Consider the following 27,957-nt stretch of genomic DNA (forward strand, 5'->3'; position numbering starts at 1 on the left):
CAGACACATTCATCACCTTCAAAACTACCATCAGAAAACATCTTATCTCCCTGATACACCCTGTCAACTAATAATACGAATACCACCTGGTGGTTCACACTTACACTCACTCACCCATTTGACCATAAACAGAAATATCAATCTTAATCTCAAAATAATGAATCTTAACTAGTCAAAAGTTGGCCTGTGATACTCCAATACTGAAACTATGTATAGTGCCAAAACAAAAGCATTCACATTGCTAAACTCACAAACTAGTATTTAGTCACTTAGCCATAATACCAACTTACCTCATAATTTGTAATATTTTACAATTAAGAATAAAACTAAGTATGCCCGAAATGCCTAGCCATGCTAAGCGTTCTAGTGGTACACTCTGTAATCACAATTTTACTACATGTAAACCAAACAATAACCAAATTCTGTAAACTCAGCATTGTAATACTTATAGAGAATAAAGTTTGAATTTGAATTTGAATTTGAACTTTAGCTTGAGTTCGATGTTTGCTATTTCTCTGACCAGTGTCTCCCTACGCATTTCCCCTCAAGGAAGGTTCCTTGATGTTGGTGAGGGGCTCTTGATTTAGGGAATTGGATCTGTGCTCCAGTTCCCCGAATTAAGCCTGAATGCCTTCCACATCCCCCCCCAGGCGCTGTATAATCCTCCGGGTTTAGCGCTTCCCCCTTGATTATAATAATAATAATAATAATCCCTACGCATTTCAGATATATTGGCCTATAATTTCTTGTACAACTATGTGTCTAATTAAACTATTATTATTATTATTATTATTATTATTATTATTATTATTATTATTATTATTATTATTATTATTATTATTATTATATACCCTTTACAAATCCTGTGAGCGCTAGTCAAGAGACTATAAAGTATGCCAATAATGTATCACCTTTTTGTGAATCACATGAATACAATTTTTTTGTAAAAATTATGTATATGCATTATATATATATATATATATATATATATATATATATATATATATATATATATATATATATATATATATATATATATATATATATATATATATATATATATATATATATATATATATATATATATATATATATATATATATATATATATATATATATATATATATATATATATATATATATATATATATATATAATTATATATATATTTATATATATATATATATATAATTAAATCTCATATTTATATATTTTCAAGATTAAAAAAAAAATTGTCATGCTGAATTAATATAAGAATTATATATAAATAAGTAATTTTTTATTTGTTCTCTGTTAATAAATATGCGAGAGGAGATGTATAATAAGAGGTAGATATTTTCCAAGTGAGGGAGAGTGAGTGAGGGAGCGTGGCCGAGGCGGCAGCCATCATCATCGCTGCTCCTTCTTCATCCTCCCTCACACCATGCCGGGCTTCGCGGAAAGGGTATTTCAGATTTTTCACGCTTATTGCCTTTCATCTAGCTCATTTGGGCACTGTGTATATCTGTAGTTGACACTGGAGTTCTCCTTGATGGTTGTGTCATACACTGAAGGTGTAAAGTGAGAAAATTGCTGAGTAAACGAGAGAAAATTGTGTATCAGTGAATGGCTGTCTTGAGTTTGCTGGGTAAATATTAGCGTTATTAAAATAAATAAATTATTGGACTAAATACGTTGTTTTAGGAGAGAGAAACAGTAGGGTGGGTCATATTTGGTGTAATTTTTGAACAAGGAAATTGAGGAGTGGCTGAGATTTAGCAGTCAATAAGGAACCATTAATGTACATATGCTAACTTGGTGAAAATTTGTAAAGACCCCCAGGATGGAAGAAAAGAATAGGTCGGAACGAATTTCATTATAAACATTCAATAATAAATGTTTTACAAGCAAATTGTGATATATTGATAATAGCCATCAATATATTTGAACTCGGGGGGGGGGGGGAGGGGGGTGAAAATAAAGCATAATGTTTTTCAAAAATTGATTTTGCTCTGCTTTATCATTTGCCAGTGGCCAAAATTCCTTTGCCATTGCCAATATTTGTGAAAGTCAATAACTGGCCAATTCGCATATTTCATTGTTTTTAATTTAGGCACAGAAATTGCATGTCGGAAAGGCTTAGTCTAATATCCACAACTGATGACTGGAAATTTTCGTCCTGTACTTCACTACATACAACCATTGTAAAGCATGGAATAAGTAATCATTTGTGTAAATTGTTTTGGGAGATGTAAGGAAAATGAATACATTTAGCAGGTATAATGTGAACAATATGGATGAAAGGACACAAGTACATACATTAAGGACATCTTTATTGGAAATGTTTTTGTCCCAGAACCTTTGTGTTTTCTAGGATGGTTTTTGTGGTTTTTATTGGCTGTTTCTTGGTATCATATGATAGAATGAAAGACATTTCTGAAAAAAGTTGGTTTCACACAAAAACATAAGAAAGAAGGAACACTGCAGCAGGCCTACTGGCCCATGCGAGGCAGGTCCAAGTCTCCTAAAGGCTTAAACCAATGCCCCAACCTAGTCAGGGCAGGTCACATTCACTTAAAGGAAGGAACACGACAACTGACCTAGTAGCACAAGCTAATCAGGTCCAACTCGCACCCACCCACACCCACTCATGTATTTATCTAACCTATTTTTAAAACTACACAACGTTTTAGCCTCAATAACTGTACTTGGGAGTTTGTTCCACTCATCCACAACTCTAATACCAAACCAGTGCTTTCCTATATCCTTCCTGAATCTGAATTTTTTACAACTTAAAACCATTGCTGTGAGTCCTGTCTAGGCTAGATATTTTCAGCACGTTATTTACATCCCCTTTATTTATTCCTGTCTTCCATTTATACACCTCAATCATATCCCCCTAATTCTACGCCTTTCTAGAGTGCACATTCAGGGACAGTCTATCCTCATACGGAAGATTTCTGATACATGGGATCAACTTTGTCATCCTCCTTTGAGGATGACAAAGGATATATAGTTGAAGAACATGAGGACTCCTATTATTTATGCTTCTTGATTGAAGCCAAGGATTCTGTTAGCTTTATTGCGAACACTTATGCACTTTTGTCTTGGTTTCAGATTACTGCTAACCAGGACTCCTAAATCTTTTTCGCAATCCGTAATATTAAGATCGACATTATTTAGTTTACATTTTCCTGTCCAACATTTAGAACTTTGCATTTGTCTATATTAAACTCCATCTGCCACTTCTCTGACCACTGCATCAGTCTATTCAAATCTTCCTGGAGTGCTCTGTCCTCGTCAGAATGAATTCGATGGTCTATTTTGGTGCCGTGAGTGGGTGAGATGTTATCAACAAATTTTGTTGAAAATAAGAAAAAGTTTTGGAGTGAGATTAACAAGTTAAGGAAGCCTAGAGAACAAATGGATTTGTCAGTTAAAAATAGGAGAGGAGAGTTATTAAATGGAGAGTTAGAGGTATTGGGAAGATGGAGGGAATATTTTGAGGAATTGTTAAATGTTGAGGAAGATAGGGAAGCTGTGATTTTGTGAATAGGGCAAGGAGGAATAACATCTTGTAGGAGTGAGGAAGAGCCAGTTGTGAGTGTGGGGGAAGTTTGTGAGGCAGTAGGTAAAATGAAAGGGGGTAAGGCAGCCAGGATTGATGGGATAAAGATAGAAATGTTAAAAGCAGGTGGGGATATAGTTTTGGAGTGGTTGGTGCAGTTATTTAATAAATGTATGGAAGAGGGTAAGGGCTCTGGTGGCCTGGTGGTTAACGCTCTCGCTTCACACGGTGAGGGCCTGGGTTCGATTCCCAGCCAGAGTAGAAACATTGGACGTGTTTCTTTCCACCTGTTGTCTATGTTCCCCATCAGTAAAATGGGTACCTGGGTGTTACTCGACTGGTGTGGGTCGCATCCTGGGACACTGACCTAAGGAGGCCTGGTCACAGACCGGGCCGCGGGGGCGTTGACCCCCGGAACTCTCTCCAGGTATCTCCAGGTACCAAGGGATTGGCAGAGAGCATGCATAGTTCCTTTGTATAAAGGCAAATGGGACAAAAGAGAGTGCAAAAAATTATAGGGGGATAAGTCTGTTGAGTATACCTGGTAAAGTGTATGGCAGTTATTATTGAAAGAATTAAGAGTAAGACGGAGAATAGGATAGCAGATGAACAAGGAGGCTTTAGGAAAGGTAGGGGGTGTGTGGACCAGGTGTTTACAATGAAACATATAAGTGAGCAGTATTTAGATAAGGCTAAAGAGGTCTTTGTGGCATTTATGGATTTGGAAAAGGCATATGAGAGGGTGGATAGGGGGGCAATGTGGCAGATGTTGCAGGTGTATGGTGTAGGAGGTAGGTTACTGAAAGCAGTGAAGAGTTTTTACGAGGATAGTGAGGCTCAAGTTAGAGTATGTAGGAAAGAGGGAAATTATTTCCCAGTAAAAGTAGACCTTAGACAAGGATGTGTGATGTCCGTGGTTGTTTAATATATTTATAGATGGGGTTGTAAGAGAAGTAAATGCGAGGGTCTTGGCAAGAGGCGTGGAGTTAGAAGATAAAGAATCAAACAAGAGTAAGGTTATGAGGATAAAAAGATTAGATGATGAAAGATTGGGTATCAGATTGGAGGGAGAGAGTATGGAGGAGGTGAATGTATTCAGATATTTGGGAGTGGGTGTGTCAGCGGATGGGTCTAGGAAAGATGAGGTGAATCATAGAATTGATGAGGGGAAAAGGGTGAGTGGTGCACTTAGGAGTCTGTGGAGACAAAGAACTTGGTCCTTGGAGGCAAAGAGGGAAATGTATGAGAGTATAGTTTTACCAGCGCTCTTATATGGGTGTGAAGCGTGGGTGATGAATATTGCAGCGAGGAGAAGGCTGGAGGCAGTGGAGATGTCATGTCTGAGAGCAATGTGTGGTGTGAATATAATGCAGAGAATTCGTAGTTTGGAAGTTAGGAGGAGGTGCGGGATTACCAAAACTGTTGTCCAGAGGGCTGAGGAAGGGTTGTTGAGGTGGTTCGGACATGTAGAGAGAATGGAGCGAAACAGAATGACTTCAAGAGTGTATCAGTCTGTAGTGGAAGGAAGGCGGGGTAGGGGTCGGCCTAGGAAAGGTTGGAGGGAGGGGGTAAAGGAGGTTTTGTGTGCGAGGGGCTTGGACTTCCAGCAGGCATGCGTGAGCGTGTTTGATAGGAGTGAATGGAGACAAATGGTTTTTAATACTTGACGTGCTGTTGGAGTGTGAGCAAAGTAAGATTTATGAAGGGGTTCAGGGAAACCGGCAGGCTGGACTTGAGTCCTGAAGATGGGAAGTACAGTGCTTGCACTCTGAAGGAGGGGTGTTAATGTTGCATTTTAAAAACTGTAGTGTAAAGCACCCTTCTGGCAAGACAGTGATGGAGTGAATGATGGTGAAAGTTTTTCTTTTTCAGGCCACCCTGCCTTGGTGGGAATCGGCCAGTGTGATGATAAAATAAAATTTTGGTGTCATCGGCAAACTTGCTTATGTTGCTCTTTATGCCCTCATCAATGTCGTTTATGTAGATTGTGAACAACAGGGGGCCCAACACTGACCCCTGTGGAACACTGCTCGTGACACTTCCCCACTCTGATTTCTCCCCGTTTATGCAAAAACACTGCTGACTATTTGTCAACCATGCCTCTGTCCAGGAAAAAATTTCTCCTATTCCATGTGCCTTAATTTTCCTCAATAGTCTCTGATGTGGGACCCTGTCAAAAGCCTTACTGAAGTCCATATACACAATATCATATTCATTACCATGATCTACCTCCTAAAATACCTTAGTGAAAAAAGTTAATAAATTCGTAAGGCAGGAACGCCCCATTGTAAAACCATGCTGAGATTCGTTGATTAATTTGTGCTTTTCGAGGTGGCTACAAACTGCCTCGTCAATTACTGATTCCGTAAATTTTCCCACTATGGAGGTTAGGCTTATCGGTCTATAGTTCGAAGCTAAGGACCTGTAACCTGCTTTGAAAATAGGTATCACATTTGCTGTTTTCCACTTATCTGGCACCATGCCAGTCTGTAGTGATATATTGAAAAGATTAGCCAGAGGTTTGCTAAGCTTCTCTTTACATTCCTTTAGAACCCATGCATTCAGTTTATCAGGGCCTGGGGATTTGTTAGGTTTTAATTTATCAATTTACCTAAGAACCATGTCACTTGTGACCCTAATCGTGCATAGTTTATCATCCTGTTCTACATAATTTATTATTTCTGGAATATCGCTAGTATCTTCCTGAGTAAAAACTGAGAGGAAGTACGTGTTAAAAATTCTATACATTTCCTTATCACTGTCTGTGAGCTGACCTGAGTAACTTTTGAGTGGGCCTATCTTGTCCCTGATCTTACTTCTGTATACCTGAAAGAATCCTTTAGGGTTAGCCTTCAATTCTCTTGAAACTGGAGGTACCTTGAAATTCAGCTCGTGTACATAAGAGAGGAGCAACACTGCAGCAGACCTACTGGCCCAAGCCAGTCAGGTCCAACTCTCGCCCACTCATGGATTTGTCTAACCTATTTTTAAAACTACTCTACATTCTAGCTTCGACAACATTATTCTGGAGTTTGTTCCACTCATGCACAACTTTATTATCAAACCAGTGCTTTCCTATATCCTTTCTAAATGTAAATTTTTCCAACTTGAACCCATTGCTGCAAGTTCTGTCTTGGTTAGAAATTTTTACCACATTTTTAGCACACATCCTCGTAGGAAAGATTTCCGATATGTGGGATCAGCTTTGTCATCCTTCTTTGTATGTTTTCCAGGGCATTTATGTCCATTCTGTAATCCAGTGACCAGAACTGTGCAGCATAATCTAAATGAGACCTAAGCATTGATATATAGTTAAATAACCTAAGGATTCTTGTTATTTATATTTTAACCCAAACTTAGCTGTTTCGCTAGCATGCCTTCCGTTCTGTCAACTGAGCACAAGAAACCGATCATTTAACTAAAGTACCAAATAGTGGTCAGAAATTGGCAATTTGGCCAGTTTCAGTTAAAAAATGCAAATTTAGAAATAGGGTCCAGAATAAACAATGTGGACATCCTGGCACTAAGACATATCCTCTGATCATTATTTATATCCCCAGGCCTTTTATTCACAAAAATGAAGGATTGTTTTTCGGACTACTGCACAATAGTACATAGTATAATGTTGTCGTATTTGTGAACATGTATTAGACATGCAAGTTGGACACACATTAGACAGGTGACTTGATTAGTGTCCTCTGCAATATTAACAAGAATAGAATATTTCCACTAATTTGAGCTCAATTTTAAGCTACTTCCAGTCCTAAAACCAGTCAAAATCATCTTTTTCTGTAATACATCTTCCCTCAAATGAAACCAAGAAACCGAGAATAAAACAATAAAAACCAACCAAAAATACACTGCAAAGTCAGTATTTTAAACCACACACAAGGTCACAGTTTTGTTTTTCCCATTGTGCACTGCATGTTGGGACTTTTTCTTTGGTGCACACTCACTGCATGGACCTATTCTCTCATATCTACGCCAATATTTACCAATCAGCTTATCTGAATGAGCTGAGCTTATCTGGAGTTTACCTAGAGAGAGTGAACATTAAAATGGTATAAAATACCGACAGGTTGTTAGGTAAGACACATATGCAACAGTTAGGTATCTTTATTATGAAACGTTTCGCCTACACAGTAGGCTTCTTCAGTCAAGTACAGAAAAGTTGATAGAAGCAGAAGATACTTGAAGACGATGTAATCAGTCCATCACCCTTAAAGTTTTGAGGTGGTCAGTCCCTCAGTCTGGAGAAGAGCATTGTTCCATGGTATGAAACAATATATATATATATATTGTTTCATACCATGGAACAATGCTCTTCTCCAGACTGAGGGACTGACCACCTCAAAACTTTAAGGGTGATGGACTGATTACATCGTCTTCAAGTATCTTCTGCTTCTATCAACTTTTCTGTACTTGACTGAAGAAGCCTACTGTGTAGGCGAAACGTTTCATAATAAAGATACCTAACTGTTGCATATGTGTCTTACCTAACAACCTAGAGAGAGTTCCGGGGGTCAACGCCCCCGCGGCCCGGTCTCTGACCAGGCCTCCTGGTGGATCAGAGCCTGATCGACCAGGCCTCCTGGTGGATCAGAGCCTGATCAACCAGGCTGTTGCTGCTGGCTGCATGCAAACCAACGTACGAGCCACAGCCCGGCTGGTCAGGAACTGACTTTAGGTGCTTGTCCAGTGCCAGCTTGAAGACTGCCAGGAGTCTGTTGGTAATCCCCCTTATGTATGCTGGGAGGCAGTTGAACAGTCTCGGGCCCCTGACACTTATTGTATGGTCTCTTAACGTGCTAGTGACACCCCTGCTCTTCATTGGGGGGATGTTGCATCGTCTGCCAAGTCTTTTGCTTTCGTAGTGAGTGATTTTCGTGTACAAGTTCGGTACTAGTCCCTCTAGGATTTTCCAGGTGTATATAATCATGTATCTCTCCTGCCTGCATTCCAGGGAATACAGGTTCAGGAACCTCAAGCGCTCCCAGTAATTGAGGTGTTTTATCTCCGTTATGCGCGCCGTGAAGGTTCTCTGTACATTTTCTAGGTCAGCAATTTCACCTGCCTTGAAAGGTGCTGTTAGTATGCAGCAATATTCCAGCCTAGATAGAACAAGTGACCTGAAGAGTGTCATCATGGGCTTGGCCTCCCTAGTTTTGAAGGTTCTCATTATCCATCCTGTCATTTTTCTAGCAGATGCGATTGATACAATGTTATGGTCCTTGAAGGTGAGATCCTCCAACCAACATGATCACTCCCAGGTCTTTGACGTTGGTGTTTCGCTCTATTTTGTGGCCAGAATTTGTTTTGTACCCTGATGAAGATTTAATTTCCTCGTGTTTACCATATCTGAGTAATTGAAATTTCTCATCGTTGAACTTCATATTGTTTTCTGCAGCCCACTGAAAGATTCGGTTGATGTCTGCCTGGAGCCTTGCAGTGTCTGCAATGGAAGACAGTCATGCAGATTCGGGTGTCATCTGCAAAGGAAGACACGGTGCTGTGGCTGACATCCTTGTCTATGTCGGATATGAGGATGAGGAACAAGATGGGAGCGAGTACTGTGCCTTGTGGAACAGCTTTTCACACGTAGTTCTACAGCACAGACCCTGAGCTCAAAACCAGAGTACAGTGGACCCCTGGTATTCGATATTAATCCGTTCCTGAGAGCTCATCAAATACCGAAAATATCGAAAAGCGAATCAATTTTCCTCATAAGAAATAATGGAAATCAAATTAATCCCTGCAAGACACCCAAAAGTATGAAAAAGAAAATTTTACCACATGAAATATTAAGTTTAATGCAATAGAATAATTACAATAACAACAATAACAATAGAATAATTGACACTTACCTTCAATGAAGATCTGGTGATGATTTATGGGATGGGAGGAGGGGAGAGGTGTTAGTGTTTAGAAGGGGAATCCCCTTCCATTAGGACTTGAGGTAGCAAGTCCTTTTCTGGGGTTACTTCCATTCTTCTTTTAATGCCACTAGGACCAGCTTGAGTCACTGGACTTCTGGTCGCACAATATATCTGTCCATAGAGGCCTGTACCTCTCGTTCCTTTATGACTTTCCTAAAGTGGCTAACAACATTGTCAGTGTAATAGTCACCAGCATGTTAGGGTGATTTTCATCCATAAAAGTTTGCAGTTCAACCCACTGTGCACACATTTCCTTAATTTTTGAAGTAGGCACAATGGATTCCACAACCGGCATAGGCTTCTCAGGGTTAGCCCCAAACCCTTCAAAATCTTTCTTAATTTCCATACTAATTCTAACCCTTTTTACCACAGGGTTGGCACTAGAAGCTTTCTTGGGGCCCATGGTGACTTATTTTGCAGAAACAAGCACCAAAAACAGTGATAATATGGATAATATGGAATGTACCGAATGTATCCTTAGATGCGTGCACACTACCTGGAGTCTACCTGGAGTGCATTCCGGGGATCAACGTCCCCGCGGCCCGGTCCACGACCAGGCCTCCCGGTGGATCAGGGCCTGATCAACGAGGCTTACTGCTGGCCTCACGTAATCCAACGTACGAACCACAGCCCGGCTGATCCGGCACCGTCTTTAGGTATCTGTCCAGCTCCCTCTTGAAGACAACCAGGGGTCTTCCCATAATGCCCCTTATTGCTGGTGGAAGGCTGTTGAACAGTCTTGGGCCCCGGGTACTTAGTGTTTTCTCTTAGTGTACCAGTGACGCCCCTACTGTAAACACTGGCACACACGGGGCAGTTCAGGCCACACGTGGACACGTCTCGTACGAATCGCATCGAATATCGGGTTTTCGATCAGATACTGAGGCAAAATTTTTGCGATATAATGCATCGAATACCGGATTTATCGAATACCGATGCCACTGAATACCAGGGGTCCACTGTACTATGACACCCCTGGAAGGGTTAAAACCATGCTGTGTAAGAGTACCATGAGCAGCCTGTACACAAGTTACACAAGTTAAATATTGAAAAGTATAAAATAATGGCTTAAGTCCACTGAGTAGGTGTAAGTAATTATAGCCAGGAATAGAATTGGGGGGATTAGATTGAAATGAAAAATAATAAATTAATGGGATATAAAAGCATGTAGATTAACACTGGTTTGGCACTAGTTGTGATTGAGTGGAACATGTCAAGTTGAAGCAAGAACTTTGGGTAAACTAAAAATAGGTCCAAATGCAAGTCTTCATTGTATAACCCCATTGATGTTGGAGAATTTACATAGCTTATATTTATCGGTACATAGTAAATATTGACTAGTTTATTCTAACATGTGAGCATGGTGCCTTGATCTAGAGTTAGATCCATCCTTCCTTGGATTGACCTTAAGTGCATAGCATTTCCCAGGTGTTTATGGCACCTGTGGGTTTAACACTTTGAATATAATGTTGATGGAGATGCTATTTTTTGAAACTTAAGTTTTGTAATGACACCTAACCATTGATTTAGCATTTTTTCTTATTTTTTAAATTTATTAACTTTTGTTTTAGCCAATTTTGATAAATGCCTCGAATCATCTGTTGGGTCGCCTGGCAGCTGTCGTGGCCAAGACAGTACTCACTGGACAGCGTGTGGTTGTTGTCAGGTATGTCATCTTACTCTTAAACAGTGTAGACACTCATCTCCCCTAACCTAAAGGTGTGAAGTTGACCTTCAATTAGCACAGCTGTAGGTGTACTGTCCCATGATCTGTACCGTTTCGTGGCTTAGTGAATTTGTTGTGGTAGGGATTTACGTATATCTATAAATGTACTTGGGTTAGATTCCTGGAGGTGTTATGGGCAAGTTTCCTTAACCCTTTCAGGGTCGAGAGGCCCTCTCCTAAACTGTTCTCAGGGTCGAAAATTTTTCAAAAAAAAAAAAATAATTATGAAGTGATAGAGAATCTTTTCCCGATCACAATGACACCAAAAGTATGAAATTTGATGGAAAATTTATGGAATGATGCTCTCGCGAATTTAGCAGTCTCAATGATGTTTATGCATAATCGATTTCGCCCATTTTGAGCCCTATTTTCGGCCAATTCCAATGAACCCTTCGGCAAAATTCATAGCTATAACGTTAGAACTGTTCTATCGAATGAGCACAAGAAACGAGTCGATTACCAATTTCAGCTATCCAATAAAATGGTCAGAAATTGGCAATTTCACCATTATCACACAAATTTCAAAAGATGCCAGTTTCCAAATATGGTCCAGAATAGACAGACATTTTTGGCACTAAAATAACATTTCCTCTGTTCATTAGTCAAGGCCCCAGGCCCCTCTTACATTTCTTTTGCTTTCCACGTTGAACTTTTATTCTCGCAAAAAAATAGAATATTTACTGTCACGCAGACTACTGCATTAGTGTAAAAATGGTATAAATAATATCAGCAAACTTGTGGAAGAATACACCTACCATCCGACTTACGACCTGCTCGACGTACATCCACTCTACTTACGACCGTGCATCTGGCAGCTGGGCTGGGCGGGCTGATGCACACCACTGTACAATGTTTGACAATACTCGTGGGGGCAATGTGTCATGCAGGCAGCATCAGTTTGAGTAACCCTGCCCTATCAGCAGCATCATACTGTATTAACTGTACTAACTGGAGAGTAAATTTCACCATGGCCCCTAAGATGAAGTCTGAATCTTGCACTGGAGATTGTGGCAAGAAAGGCTCTTAATCTCGAACTCTATTTGTTTTCACGGTTGCACATAAACCTGTCTGTATCTGTGTGTGTCTGTCTTTGTCCACCTGTGTGTCTGTCTTTGTCTACCTGTGTGTCTGTCTTTGCTTGTCTGTCTCAGAGCCACTCATTAAGAGTGTACTTGGTCTTGAAGATGCCATATTAATAATGATGATGATAATCACTGAGGCGCATTAAATGTATAAAACGTTAATATAGACATTTTGGTTAATCCATCTATGATTTTTTTTCAAAATTATGTAATAAACATGCTACATAACATATAAATTAACAAATATGAGATGTTTTTCTGGTCGGCTTGTCAGTGAACAGGAATCATTCGTGTCCGGGCTGGTAACAACAACAACAACACCGTTTGTTTACATAACTTGTGAACATTCTACATTCGCATTCTCTCTCATTTATTCATTTCATCTTGTTTACTCACCTCTCACTCTACATTAAAACTACAGATATTTTAAGGTAAGTAATGAGTGGACACGATCATTATATTATAGCCTAATAATAATAATATTAATATTAGTACATATGTATTTCTTTTTTTTACGACAAGTCGGCCATCTCCCACCGAGGCAGGGTGACCCAAAAAAGAAAGAAAATCCCCAAAAAGAAAATACTTTCATCATCATTCAACACTTTCACCACACTCGCACATAATCGCTGTTTTTGCAGAGGTGCTCAGAATACAACAGTTTAGAAGCATACACATATAAAGATACACAACATATCCCTCCAAACTGCCAATATCCCAAACCCCTCCTTTAAAGTGCAGGCATTGTACTTCCCATTTCCAGGACTCAAGTCCGACTATATGAAAATAACCGGTTTCCCTGAATCCCTTCACTAAATATTACCCTGCTCACACTCCAACAGATCGTCAGGTCCCAAATACCATTCGTCTCCATTCACTCCTATCTAACACGCTCACGCACGGTTGCTGGAAGTCCAAGCCCCTTGCCCACAAAACCTCCTTTACCCCCTCTCTCCAACCCTTTCGAGGACAACCCCTATCCCGCCTTCCTTCCCCTATAGATTTATATGCTTTCCATGTCATTCTACTTTGATCCATTCTCTCTAAATAACCAAACCACCTCAACAACCCCTCTTCTGCCCTCTGACTAATACTTTTATTAACTCCACACCTTTTCCTAATTTCCACACTCTGAATTTTCTGCATAATATTTACACCACACATTGCCCTTAAACAGGACATCTCCACTGCCTCCAACAGTCTCCTCGCTTCTGCATTTACCACCCAAGCTTCACACCCATATAAGAGTGTTGGTACTACTATACTTTCATACATTCCCTTCTTTGCCTCCATAGATAACGTTTTTTGACCACATATACCTCAACGCACCACTCGCCTTTTTTCCCTCATCAATTCTATGATTAACCTCATCCTTCGTAAATCCATCCGCCGACACGTCAACTCTAAGTATCTGAAAACATTCACTTCTTCCATACTCCTCCTCCCCAATTTGATATCCAATTTTTATCTAAATCATTTGACACCCTCATCACCCTACTCTTTTCTATGTTCACTTTCAACTTTCTACCTTTACACACATTCCCAAACTCATCCACTAACCTTTGCAATTTTTCTTTAAAATCTCCCATAAGCACAGTATAAGCAAAAAGTAACTGTGTCAATTCCCATTTTGAATTTGATTCCCCAAAATTTAATCCCACCCCTCTCCCGAACACCCTAGCATTTACTTCCTTTACAACCCCATCTATAAATATATTAAACAACCATGGTGACATTACACATCCTTGTCTAAGACCTACTTTTACCGGGAAGTAGTCTCCCTCTCTTCTACACACCCTAACCTGAGCCTCACTATCCTCATAAAAACTCTTTACAGCATTTAGTAACTTACCACCTATTCCATATACTTGCAACATCTGCCACATTGCTCCCCTATCCACTCTATCATATGCCTTTTCTAAATCCATAAATGCAATAAAAACTTCCCTACCTTTATCTAAATACTGTTCACATATGCTTCAATGTAAACACTTGATCTACACATCCCCTACCCACTCTGAAACCTCCTTGCTCATCCGCAATCCTACATTCTGTCTTACCTCTAATTCTTTTAATTATAACCCTACTGTACACTTTTCCTGGTATACTCAGTAAACTTATTCCTCTATAATTTTTAGTCTCTTTTGTCCCCTTTTCCTTTATATAAAGGGACTATACATGCTCTCTGCCAATCCCTAGGTACCTTCCCCTCTTTCATACATTTATTAAACAAAAGTACCAACCACTCCAACACTATATCCCCCTCTGCTTTTAACATTTGTCATGATCCCATCAGTTCCAGCTGCTTTACCCCCCTTTCATTTTACGTAATGCCTCTCGTACCTCCCCCACACTTACATTCTGCTCTTCTTCACTCCTAAAAGATGGTATACCTCCCTGACCAGTGCATGAAATTACTGCCTCTGTTTCTTCCTTAACATTTAAAAGTTCCTCAAAATATTCTCGCCATCTACCTAATACCTCCATCTCCCCATCTACTAACTCCCCTACTCTGTTTTTAACTGACAAATCCATACTTTCCCTAGGCTTTCTTAACTTGTTTAACTCACTCCAAAATTTTTTCTTATTTTCATTAAAATTTCTTGACAGTGCCTCTCCCACTCTTTCATCTGCTCTCCTTTTGCGCACTCTCACCACTCTCTTTACCTTTCTTTTACTCTCCATATACTCTGCTCTTCTTATAACACTTCTGCTTTGTAAAAACCTCTCATAAGCTACCTTTTTCTCTTTTATCACACCCTTTACTTCATCATTCCACCAATCACACTTTCCTCCTGCCCCCACCCTCCTATAACCACAAACTTCTGCCCCACATTCTAATACTGCTTTTTTAAAACTATTCCAACCCTCTTCAACCCCCCCCCCCACTACTCATCTTTGCACTAGCCCACCTTTCTGCCAATAGTCGCTTATATCTCACCCGAACTTCCTCCTCCCTTAGTTCATACACATTCACCTCCTTACTTGTTGTTGCCACCTTCCTCTTTTCCCATCTACCTCTTACTCTAACTGTAGCTACAACTAAATAATGATCCGATATATCAGTTGCCCCTCTATAAACATGTACATCCTGGAGCCTACCCATCAACCTTTTATCCACCAATACATAATCTAATAAACTACTTTCATTACGTGCTACATCATACCTTGTATATTTATTTACCCTCTTTTTCATAAAATATGTATTACTTATTACCAAATCTTTCTACACATAGCTTAATTAAAGGCTCCCCATTTACATTTACCCCTGGCACCCCAAATTTACCTACTACTCCCTCCATAACATTTAACATTTTTACCCACTTTAGCATTGAAATCCCCAACCACCTTTACTCTCGCACTTGATTCAAAACTCCCCACGCATTCACTCATTTCCCAAAATCTCAATCTCTCTCTCTCTCTCTCTCTCTCTCTCTCTCCTCTACACTTCTCTCTTCTCCAGGTGCATACACGCTTATTATAACCCACTTTTCAAATCCAGTCTTTATTTTACTCCACATAATCCTTGAATTAATACATTTATAGTCCCTCTTTTCCTGCCATAGCTTATCCTTCAACATTATTGCTATTCCTTCTTTAGCTCTAAATCTATTTGAAACCCCTGACCTAATCACATATGCATTATTGTAATAATAATGATTATTATTATTATTAATTTAGGGCACTGGAGCACAGATCCACTATATAGCACTTTGTCTGGATGTTTTGGGTTATCCTAGGTAATTTATAATATGTATGATAACTTGACTTACGTGTACCAGTGAGAGAGAGATACAGACACTCACCAGTTGACGTGTATTGAATGCGTGGCATGATTTGTGTACTTTTGAACATTGGCAAAAATCGAACATTTCTGCTACTTTGAGCTCAATTTCAAGGTACTTTTAGTTGGGAAACCAATCAAGATCATCTTAATTTCTGTAATGTCTTCCATTCTATAAAAATAACACCAAGAAAACGAGAATACAACCATGAATACCATATGAAAAACACTGCAAAGTCGATGTTTTAAACAAAATACCAGTTTTTTTTTTTTCTCATTATGCAGTGTGCTGCAGGATTTTTTTTACACTGTGCACACTGACCACGCAGACCCATTCTTTCATACGTAGCCCTACCAGCTTTCTCTCGCTAGATTTGAAGGCACTAGAATTTACGTGGACTAGTAGGGCACCAACCCTGGCGTGCAAGTCGTACTAGTACGACACTGACCCCGAAAGGGTTAATCCTAGGAAAAGAGAGGACCTTAAGGCCCCAGTGGAAATAAGTCACTACAATACTTGGCTTTCTTGGATTATTCATCCAAAAAGTCTCCTACACTTGTCCTACTGAATGCCAGTGTCCTCTCAAACTTTGTCATCAGTTGGATAGAAGATTCTGATATTACAACTTAAATGTAAAGTAGGTGTACAATGATAGCTGCTGACCTGAGAAAGGTAGCCCCATAATGCATAATCCTGGTCCTCTACCTCAGGGCACACGATTGGAATACTGGAGTGCAGGATGAGTTTGTAGTGTGGTTGAATATTAGCAGTGAAGATATGAAGTGAATCCGAAGAGGTGTTAACAAATCCAATGGAAATTAATATAGTTGTGCCCCATGTAGCACCGGTGGAATGGGAGGCATTCATATTTGATGTAAGAAAGGGGAAGATAAATCCAGTTTCATGGATCAAAAGCCTCTCTGGCATAAAGGCAAAATAATGCAATAATATAAAATACTATACTGTTTTGAGATTTTGACAAAATGAAACATATGTACTACATTAACCTTTCCCAGATGTGTCCCCCTGCCCCCCTTCCTCCTGAAATTAAAAGTACAAAGTATTGCTCCATTTAACCCTTTGAGGGTTTCGGCCGTGCTAGTACAGCTTACAACCCAGGGTTTTTGACGTACTAGTACGCCTAAATTCTAGCGCCCTCAAATCTAGTGGGAGAAAGCTGGTAAGCCTACATATGAAAGAATGGGTCTATGTGGTCAGTGTGTGCAGTATAAAAAAAAATCCTGCAGTACACAGTGTGTAATGAGAAAAAAAAAATTTGACTGTTTTTGGTTTAAAACGGCGACTTTGCACTGTATTTTCGTATGTTATTTATTGTTTTATTCTAGTTTTCTTGGTCTCATTTTATAGAATGGAAGACATATTACAGAAATTGAGATGATTTTGACTGGTTTTACAATGAAAAGTACCTTGAAATAGAGCTCAAAGTAGCAGAAATGTTCAATTTTTACCAAAGTTCAAAAGTAAACAAATCATGCCAAGCGTCCAATACACGTTAACTGGTGAGTCTAATATTCTTTTGCAAGTGCGCCAATATTATTTATACTAATGCAATAGTCTGCGTAACAGTAAATCTTCTATTTTTTGTGAGAAAAATTCAAAGTGGAAAGCAAAAGAATGTAAGAGGGGCCTTGAGATGTGACTAATGAACAGAGGAAATGTCATTTTAGTGCCAGGAATGTCTTTCTTGTTTATTCTGGACCCTATTTGGAAATTGGCATCTTTTGAAATTTGTGTGAAATTGGCAAAGTTGCTAAATTCTGACCACTGTACTGGATAGTTGAAATTGGTAAATGAGTGGTTTCTTGCACTCATTCGATAGAAAAAATGGAGTTCTAGCGAAATATTCATGTTTTTTGTCGACTAGTACAGTGGAATTGGCCGAAAATGGGGCTCAAAGTGGGCAAAATCGCCGATGCGTAAACATTGCCGAGACTGCTAACTTCGCGAGAACATAATTCCGTAAGTTTTCCATCAAATTTCATACTTTTGGTGTCATTATGATCGGGAAAAGATTCTATCTTTTCATAAGTTTTTTTTTTTTTTAATCTGGCCAACCCTGAGAACGAGTCTCAGAGAGGGCTCGTTGACCCTCAAAGGGTTAAAATATCAAACTAGAGAATGGTTTTATGAAGGTAATGTCACCAAAAATGCCCAAATTTTTGGAAAATTTTGGAAAACAGGTCCAGGTAGGCATTCTGTGTGTAATTAATATATCTATGATTTTGCCCACTATTTTAAGCCAGTTCCAATGCTCATTTTGACCCATTTCCTAATTATTTAACTAGTATGCTGTCCATTTTACCAGTTGAGTTCACGAATGTGCCCATTCAACTTCGAACTCTTATAAATTGCCTGAGTGTACACAGCTTTCTGTAATCTCGTAAAATTAGTGTTGTGGTAGAAAGTATGGTACAGTAATTTGCTATGAAAGTCAGTAATGTTGAGTTAAAATATTAGAACCTTGTTTGACTTCCCTTTGCAGCTGTGAGAAAATTAACATCTCTGGTTCATTCTACCGGAACAAGTTGAAGTATCTTGCATTTCTTCGCAAAAGGTGCAATGTGAATCCCAAGCGAGGGCCATTCCATCACCGGGCACCCTCAAAGATTTTCCAGCGGACAGTTAGAGGTTAGTGTTCAGTATTATCTTCAACATTGAGATTTCTTATAACTTTCTCTAAGTTTGCTTGGGACCAAGATAAAAAATCTCTCTACATACAGGAATGCTGCCACACAAAACCACTCGTGGCCAACAGGCACTCAAGCGTCTTAAGAGTTTTGAGGGTGTTCCTCCTCCATATGCCAAAAGAGCTCGCAAGGTAGTCCCTGATGCTATGAGGGTTACTCGTCTGAAACCTGGCCGTAAGGTATGTACAGTATGTGTGGTGCTTGCACAATCAAATAAGTATTCAAATGTTTGATGGGTAAACAGATTCTTCAGTTCAGTAGTAAATTTAGTATAAGCTTCTTGCCTGTGATTGTTGGAAAAACTGATGAGTGTAAAGGAACCACATTTGATGATTGAAATTTTGAATATCTTGTAAATACTGTAGAGTTAAAAGCATGGTTAGATTGATATTGATGTCTAAACTAAAATTGAATTAACCCTTTGACTGTCGCGGCCGTATATATGTCTTACAAGGTACCGTGTTTGACGTATACATACTCATAAATTCTAGCGGCTTCAAATCAAGCAGGAGAAAGCTGGTAGGCCCACATGTGAGAGAGTGGGTCTGTGTGGTCAGTGTGCACCATATAAAAAAAATCCTGGAGCACGCAGTGCATAATGAGAAAAAAAACCTGACTTTTTTTTATTAAAATGCCGACTTTGTGGTCTATTTTCGTATAGTATTTATGGTTATATTCTCGTTTTCTTGGTCTCATTTGATAGAATGGAAAACATATTATAGAAATAGAGGTGATTTTGATTGATTTTTCTATAAAAAGAACCTGGAAATAGAGCTCAAAGTAGGGGAAATGTCTGATTTTTTGCCAATGTTCAAAAGTAAACAAATGATGTAATTGTCCAATAAATGTCCAACTAGCCATTCTAATATGCAGTCATGAATGGGTTGATGTTATTTATACAATTATTACAGTATTGCAGTAGTCTGCATAATAGTAAGTCTTCTATTTCTTGTTTGAATAAAAATTCAAAATAGAAAGCAAGAGTAATATCAGAGGGGCCTGGAGACATGACTGATGAACAAAAAATGTTATTTTAGAGCCAGGAATGTCTGCATTGTTCATTCTGGACCTTATTTTGAAATTGTCATTTTTTTTTTTTTTTAATTTTTGTGAAATTGGCCAAATTGCAAATTTCTGACCACATTATTGGGTAGTTGAAATCAGTAAATGGGCAGTTTCTTGTACTCAATCGATAGAAAAAATGGAGTTCTAAAGAAATAGCTATGAGTTTGGTCGACTGGAACAACGGAATTAGCCGAAAGTAGGGCTCAAAGTGGGCGAAATCGCCGATTTGTAAATATTGCCGAGGTTGCTAACTTCACGAGAGCATAATTCCGTCAGTTTTCCATCAAATTTTGTTATTTTGGTGTCATTACAATCTGGAAAAGATTCTCTATCATTTCATAAGAAAAATTTTTTTTTTTTAAATTTTGCGACACCAGGAGACGCCTCAGGATTGGGGGTTGCGACAGTCAATGGGTTAATTAACAATTGAATTTGATTGACTGTGGAAGATTATTACCAGTATAGAAGTAAATATCATTGCATTAATGAAAAAAGTTGCTGCTTTGCAAAAGTCTCAATACATACCCAGTGTTGCACATGTCTTATGATGTGGGGTATGATTACTGCATGTAGTTTGTACTATTGTGCCACAAACTTTTTTATACTTTTTAATTGGACATATTTGCTATATAGAGATGTAAAATAGTTCCCTTTAAACCATATTAATTCCAGACTTTAAAAATTTTCAGTTCTGCTATTTGGGCCGCCTCTCCCATGAAGTTGGCTGGAAGTATAAGAGCGTTGTTGCAACATTGGAGACACGCAGGAAACTGAAGGCTGCTGTCCTTTACAAGGCAAGAAAGGCAGACATGGTAAGAATATTATTTTCCTTTCTTTTTGTTTCTAAGCCTAATAGGTTTTTCTTCAGCTTTTGGGATGTAAATCATGCATGCATTGAAAGGTTAGAGGGAGGGGATAGAGGTGGTTTTGAGTGCTCGGGGGCTCTTAATATCCAACAGGCTTTTGAGCATGTCAGATGAGTGAGTGAAGGCAAATGGTTATTATTTAATGTTCTCTTAGTGAGCAGGATAACATTTAGGGATTCAGGGAAACTGATTTGTTTGATCAGAATCCTGGAGGTGGGAAGTATAGTACCTGTGTGGAAATGGGGATGTTGGGAGTTTGGAGGATCATATGATCTGTGATGTCAGTGTGCTTCTGGCAAGACAATGATTGAATGAATGGTTGTAAAGTTTTCGGTTTCCTCAGGTTCTCCTGCCTTGGTAGGAGACAGTATGTTAAGACGGCATGCGCAAACCAATTAATTTTTCAAATTATGATCTGCGGTTTGATCATTGCAAATATTATTTTTTTTTTTTTCCAGTGCATTCATACTTGATCATTTTGTGCATGTTTTATGTAGATCTCACAATTTTTTTTAGGTAGATTGACCCAGAGCTAAAAATAGTTAAGAATTTTAGGCTGAATTAAAGATTTTTTTTTTTTGTTAACTGTATTGGTAATTTTATTTTTTTTAGGAGATTAGTTGTAAACTGTACATAAAATAATTTTGTTGGTCTCAGGCAAACACTGTTGCTGCTTACAATTTTTTTTTTCTCCTAGCAAACTGGCCATGTCCCTCCGAAGTAGGGTGACCTAAAGTGAAAAGCAAAAGTTTTTTCTTCTTATTTCATAATTTATACAGAATGGGTTACTAGCCCCCTGCTCCCAGCATTTTAGTCCTTTCTTATGACACATGGCTTACAAGGAAAGAATTCTCTTCCACTTTCCCTGGATATAAGAGGAAGTAAAGAACAAGAACTATTGAGAAAAATAGACAACCCAGATCGGTGTGTAAATATATATATGTACATGTGTGTGTCGTGTGACCTATATGTAAGTAGAAGTTTGAAGATACAGTGGTCCCTCTCTTTTCGTAGTTCTCGGCAATCGTAAATTTCACCAATCATAGGGGTATTTTCGTATAAACATGGACTCGCTTTTCATAGGTTGACTCGCAAATAGTAGTTCGTCCGGGACGCATATGCATGGTGTGAGCCGGGGAGGCCTCCCTACCCAGCCAGTCTGGCATTGTTTACCAGTGAGTGAAGGTCCCCTCAAGTGCTCCTACGAAATATTTCATAATATTCCACTCACTTTAGTGCTTGCAAGTACTAAATAAGCTACCATGGCTCCAAAGAAAGCTCCTAGTGCCAAGCCTGTGGTAAAGAAAGTGAGAAATATGTGACAAAGTCTTGGGCCATTTTAGGGAAGTGTTAAAAAGACGCCAGAAACAGAGCTCTCTCCACAGTTACTTTGCGAGACAGGACTAGAGTGACTCTCAAGGTGGTCCTAGTGGCATTAAGAAACAGAGAAGAGAAGCAACCCCAGAGAAGCAATTGGTACCTGAGGTGTTGCTGGAAGGGGATTCCCCTTCCAAACTGTAAATAATCCAATCTCTCTCCTCCTCCAGTCTCCCATACACTAAGAAGAATCTCCAATAAAGGTAAGTGTTATGCTGTTAATGTTTCATTCATTTCCCATTGTATTGTTTATGTACTACATGTATATTTCATGTAAAAAAAATTTTTGTTTTAATACTTCTGGGTGTCAGGAACGGATTAATTGTATTTACATTATTTCTTATGGGGAAAATTGATTCGCAAATCGTAAATTTCGTTTATAGTAGCTCCTCCAGGAACGGATTAATTACGAAAAACGAGGGACCACTGTGTACCTATTATCCCGTGTGTTTGAACCAGAAAGACACCGGCAATCCTACCATCATATAAAACAACTGCAGGTTTCCATATCACACTTACTTGGCAGGATGGTAGTACCTCCCTGGGTGGTTGTTGTCCACCAACCTACTAAGGTTGCTTACAAACTCACCCCATAATCTTGAACAGTTTGAAAAATGAATGTCTACAATGTTAATTAGGTAAAATTGTTAATGGATTCATCACACAATTTTCCCACATCTGTCTATTAAGCATATTTTTCAATTTGTCATTCAGGCTAAGTTAGATTGTCATCTAACTTTCAAATAACCAGTTGTAATAGTGGAACCCCAGATTTCGTCCAGTTGCGGATATTGTACAGTTCAGATTTTGACCACTTTTTTTGGCGAAATTTTACCCCAGGCTTTGTACCTTCACTCAGAAGTTGTCTGTATTAGATGCGTCCGCCTGCTCTGAATGCGGCCGCTTGCACGTGTGCTACTCAGTCTGCCTCTCACTTATTCAGTGAGCAATACACCACATGTTTATCTGAAACATTGGTAGTAGCGATGGTGGTAGAGGGTGGTTGTGGTAGTGATGGTGGTGGAGGGTGGTTGTGGTAGTGATTGTGGTTGTGGTAGTGATGGTGGTAGAGGGTGGTTGTGGTGGTGGTGGTAGAGGGTGGTTGTGGTAGTGATGGTGGTAGAGGGTTGTTGTAGTGGTGGTGGTAGAGGGTTGTTGTAGTGGTGGTGGTAGAGGGTTGTTGTAGTGGTGGTGGTGGTAGAGGGTGGTTGTGGTAGTGATGGTGGTAGAGGGTAGTTGTGGTAGTGATGATGGTAGAAGGTGGTTGTGGTAGTGATGGTGGTAGAAGGTGGTTGTGATGGTGGTTGTGATGGTGGTAGAGGGTGGCAGTGATGGCAAACAATAGATGATGTTGAGAAGTTGTTGGTGTGGATCAACGAAAAACAGTTAGCGGGAGATAGTGTTGTGGAGGCAATAATTTGCGAAAAGGCAAGGCAGTTGCATGCGGATTTCTTAAAGAATATGCCAAAGCCTTCAATAAAGGTAAAAGTGATATAAATATTCATTTATCCATTAAAATTAGTGCTTTATATTTATTTCATTGTTTTCTGTCTGTAAAACTATAGTTCTTCTCTATAAAATATATTTTTTAATATTTTTGGGTGTCTGGAACAGATTAATTGGATTTGCATTATTTCTCATGGGAAATATTACTTCGGATTTCGCCTATTTCAGATTTCGACCGACCTGAAACAGATTAACCATTTCAGGGTTTCCAACGTACATGTACTAATATGTTTTACGCACCAGGGTTATTAATGTACTAGTACGCGTAAATTCTAGCGCCTTCAGATCTAGCGAGAGAAAGCTGGTAGGCGTACATATGAAAGAATGGGTCTGTGGTCTGTGTGTACAGTATAAAAAAAATCCTGCAGCACACAGTGCATAATGAGAAAAGAAAACTGACCATGTTTTTGGTTTAAAACAGCAACTTTGCACTCTACTTTCGTATGGTATTTATGGTTGTATTCTAGTTTTCCTGGTCTCATTTTATAGAATGTAAGACATGTTACAGAAATTGAGATGATCTTGATTGGTTACACAATGAAAAGTACCTTGATATTGAACTCAAAGTAGCAGAAATGTTGGATTTTTGCCAAAGTTCAAAAGTAAACAAATCATGCTATGCGTCCAATACACGTCAACTGGTGAGTCTAATATTCTTTCACAGGTGCGCTGATATTATACCATTTCTCCACTTATACAGTAGTCTGCTTAACAGTAAATCTTCTATTTTTTGTGAGAATAAAAATTCAGAGTGGAAAGCAAAAGAAATGTAAGAAGGGCCTGGGGACGTGAACAGAGAAAAATGTTATTTTAGTGCTAGGAATGTCTGTCTTGTTTATTCTGGACCCTATTGAGAAATTGGCATCTTTTGAAATCTGTGTGAAATTGGCAAAATTGCCAATTTCTGACTATTGGATAGTTGAAATCGGTAAATGGGTGGTTTCTTGTATTCATTTGATAGAAAAAAATAGTTCTAGCAAAATAGTTACGATTTTTGACTAGTACAGTGGACCCCCGCATACCGTTGGCATCACATAACGTTAAATCCGCATACTGCTACATTTTATCGCCAAGATTTTGCCTCGCATGCCGCTAAAAAACCTGCTCAACGCTGTTCGTCCGAGACGCGTCTAATGTGCACCCTTAGCCAGCCTCACATGTTCCGCCGGTGGCATTGTTTACCAGCCAGCCTCCACGGTAACATCCAAGCATACAATCGGAACATTTCGTATTATTACAGTGTTTCTGGTGATTTTATCTGCAAAATAAGTGACCATGGGCCCCAAGAAAGCTTCTAGTGCCAACCCTACAGCAATAAGGGTGAGAATTACTATAGAGATGAAGAAAGAGATCATTCATAAGTATGAAAGTGGAGTGCGTGTCTCCGAGCTGGCCAGGTTGTATAGTAAACCCCAATCAACCATCGCTACTATTGTGGGCAACAAAAAGGCAGTCAAGGAAGCTGTTCTTGCCAAAGGTTTAACTGTGTTTTCGAAACAGAGATCGCAAGTGATGGAAGCTGTTGAGAGACTCTTATTGGTGTGGATAAATGAGAAACAGATAGCAGGAGATAGCATCTCTCAAGTGATCATAAGTGAAAAGGCTAGGAAGTTGCATCAGGATTTAATTAAAAAAATGCCTGCAACTAGTGATGATGTGAGTGAATTTAAGGCCAGCAAAGGTTGGTTTGAGAGATTTAAGAGGCGTAGTGGCATACATAGTGTGATAAGGCATGGTGAGGCTGCCAGTTCGGACCACAAAGCAACTGAAAAATATGTGCAGGAATTCAAGGAGTACATCGAAACTGAAGGACTGAAACCTGAACAAGTGTTTAATTGTGATGAAACAGGCCTGTTTTGGAAGAAAATGCCAAGCAGGACCTACATTATTCAGGAGGAAAAGGCACTCCCATGACATAAGCCTATGAAAGACAGGCTTACTCTGTTGATGTGTTCCAATGCTACTGGTGATTGCAAAGTGAAGCCTTTATTAGTGTATCACTCTGAAACTCCCAGACCGTTCAGGCAAAAGAATGTCCTCAAGGAAAATTTGTGTGTGCTGTGGATGGCAAACAGTAAGGCATGGGTCACTAGGGACTTTTTCTAAGACTGGTTACACCAAGCATTTGCCCCCAATGTGAAAGATTACCTAACTGAAAAGAAATTAGAACTTGAGTGCCTCCTGGTGTTAGACAATGCCCCTGGTCATCCTACAGACGTGGCAGAGCGACTTTATGGGGACATGAAATTCATTAAGGTGAAGTTTTTGCCTCCTAATACCATTCCTCTCCTGCAGCCCATGGACCAGCAGGTTATTGCAAACTTCAAAAAACTGTACACAAAAGCTCTGTTTGAAAGGTGCTTTGTAGTGACCTCAAACTCAACTGACTAAGAGTTTTGGAGAGATCACTTTAATATCCTCAATTGTGTAAACCTTATAGGTAAGGTTTGGGAGGGAGTGACTAAGAGGACCTTGAACTCTGCTTGGAAGAAACTGTGGCCAGAATGTGTAGACCAAAGGATTTTGAAGGGTTTCAGGCTAACCCTGAGAATCCTATGCCAGTTGAGGAATCCATTATGGCATTGGGAAAGTCCTTGGGGTTGGAGGTTAGTGGGGATGATGTGGAAGAGTTGGTGGAGGAGGACAATGAAGAACTAACCACTGATGAGCTGACAGATCAACTTCAACAGCAAGAGGCCAGACCTGAGGAAACTGGTTCGAAGGAGGGGAGAGGGAAATTGAAGAAATTGCCTACTACAAAGATTAAGGAAATCTGTGCAAAGTGGCTTGAAGTGCAAACCTTCATGGATGAAAATCACCCTCACACAGCTTTTGCAAGCCGTGCTGGTGACTATTACACTGACAATGTTGTGAAACACTTTAGGGAAGTCATAAAGGAACGAGAGGTACAGGCCACTATGGACAGATATGTTGTGCGACAGAACTCCAGTGACTCTGAAGCTGGTCCTAGTGGCATTAAAAGAAGGGAAGTAACCCCAGAAAAGGACTTGACACCAAGTCTTAATGGAAGGGGATTCCCCTTCTAAACACTAACACTCTCTCCTCCTCCCATCCCATCAATCATCACCAGATCTTCAATAAAAGTAAGCGTCATGTAATTGTGCATGTCTTTTTCAGATTGTGTGTATTAAAATTAATATTTCATGTGGTAAAATTTTTTTTTTTTGCATACTTTGGGGTGTCTTGCACGGATTAATTTGATTTCCATTATTTCTTATGGGGAAAATTCATTCGCATAACGATAATTTCGCATAACAATGAGCTCTCTTGCACGGGCAAAATCGGCAATGCTTAAATATCGTCGAGACCACTAACTTTGCGAGAGCATAATTCCTTAAGTTTTCCATCAAATTTCACGCTTTTGATGTCATTATGATCAAGAAAAGATTCTCTATCATTTCATATGAATTTTTTTTTTTCCGTAAAATTTTCAACCCTGAGAACAAGTTTAGGAGAGGGTCTCGACCCTGAAAGGGTTAAGGACGAAATCTAGGGTTCCACTGTACCACAACACCAATAAGTGAAATGTTACATAGAAGCTTTAGTTTTGAAATCTGAACAGGAAACTGGGACCAAAAAGATGCACTCCAATAGTAATATAATTAATTGAAGGCTCACGAACAGTTACCCATTTAACTATCATAGCAATAGTAAAATATTGGCCTAGGAGAAGGGGTAAGGTGTGGAGAGCAGGAGCATGCCACAGAGGAAGTGGTTAATTAAATGAGGGGTGGGAATGAACAAGAAAGGAAGGCAGTTCAGCTACTGCCTACCCTTACACATCACTGCATTCCAACTACACTACACAATTACAGCAGTAATACCGTTAGATGAGAGAGAGCAGAAGCGAATGAGAGATGAAGGCAGTATGTGACTTGATGTGTGTTAATAGTTTGACAGACACCTTATGTGATGTGCTGATAATTTTTCTAATTTAATTTTTAAAAGGTTTTCCAGATGACTCGTGATTCTCTTAATTATTTAATGTTTCAGTGTATATTCAATGTGTTAGAATCCTATAATTTCTGGGTACTCACACCTGTAAACTTAAATCTTTTTGTAACTGTTGCATTTTTGACATGTAAGAATTTATTAATTGCAGTATTTTTCACTTTTTTTACAGCGACTGAAGAAACGGGCCATGAGTAAGGTAGCAGGAAGGATTGAGCCATACTCCAAAGTTATTACCAGCTATGGTATCTCCAGTTAATAAACTACTTTTTCACTGGAGTGTTGTTTCTCTAGCCTTGTTATATTTATTAACAAGCCTCAATTATTTATTAGAAATTTAAGGCAAATTTAGTTTTAAGTTCTGTGTGCTTGACTAGCAGCATTGGG

The 27,957-nt window shown here is 39.2% G+C and overlaps 1 protein-coding gene across 1 annotated transcript; it reads left to right on the top strand.

Moving 5' to 3' along the window:
- Positions 1-1,316: 1,316 nt before the first annotated feature.
- Positions 1,317-27,849, top strand: RpL13A (ribosomal protein L13A). Its single transcript, XM_070087010.1, has 6 exons — positions 1,317-1,444; positions 11,055-11,149; positions 18,580-18,725; positions 18,818-18,963; positions 20,539-20,661; positions 27,743-27,849. The coding sequence occupies exons 1-6, from the start codon at positions 1,424-1,426 to the stop codon at positions 27,827-27,829; spliced, it is 618 nt and encodes a 205-aa protein (XP_069943111.1). The 5' UTR covers positions 1,317-1,423; the 3' UTR covers positions 27,830-27,849.
- Positions 27,850-27,957: the final 108 nt, after the last annotated feature.

This window comes from Cherax quadricarinatus, chromosome 20 (assembly GCF_038502225.1).
Source record: "Cherax quadricarinatus isolate ZL_2023a chromosome 20, ASM3850222v1, whole genome shotgun sequence".
NCBI lineage: Eukaryota > Metazoa > Arthropoda > Malacostraca > Decapoda > Parastacidae > Cherax > Cherax quadricarinatus.

Excerpts from the sequence above, each read along its gene's own strand:
- RpL13A (XM_070087010.1), top strand. The coding sequence starts at position 1,424 with ATGCCGGGCTTCGCGGAAAGG. Across the intron at positions 1,445-11,054 it reads TGCCGGGCTTCGCGGAAAGG|CCAATTTTGATAAATGCCTC; the intron begins GTATTTCAGATT and ends CTTTTGTTTTAG. Across the intron at positions 20,662-27,742 it reads AGGCAAGAAAGGCAGACATG|CGACTGAAGAAACGGGCCAT; the intron begins GTAAGAATATTA and ends CTTTTTTTACAG.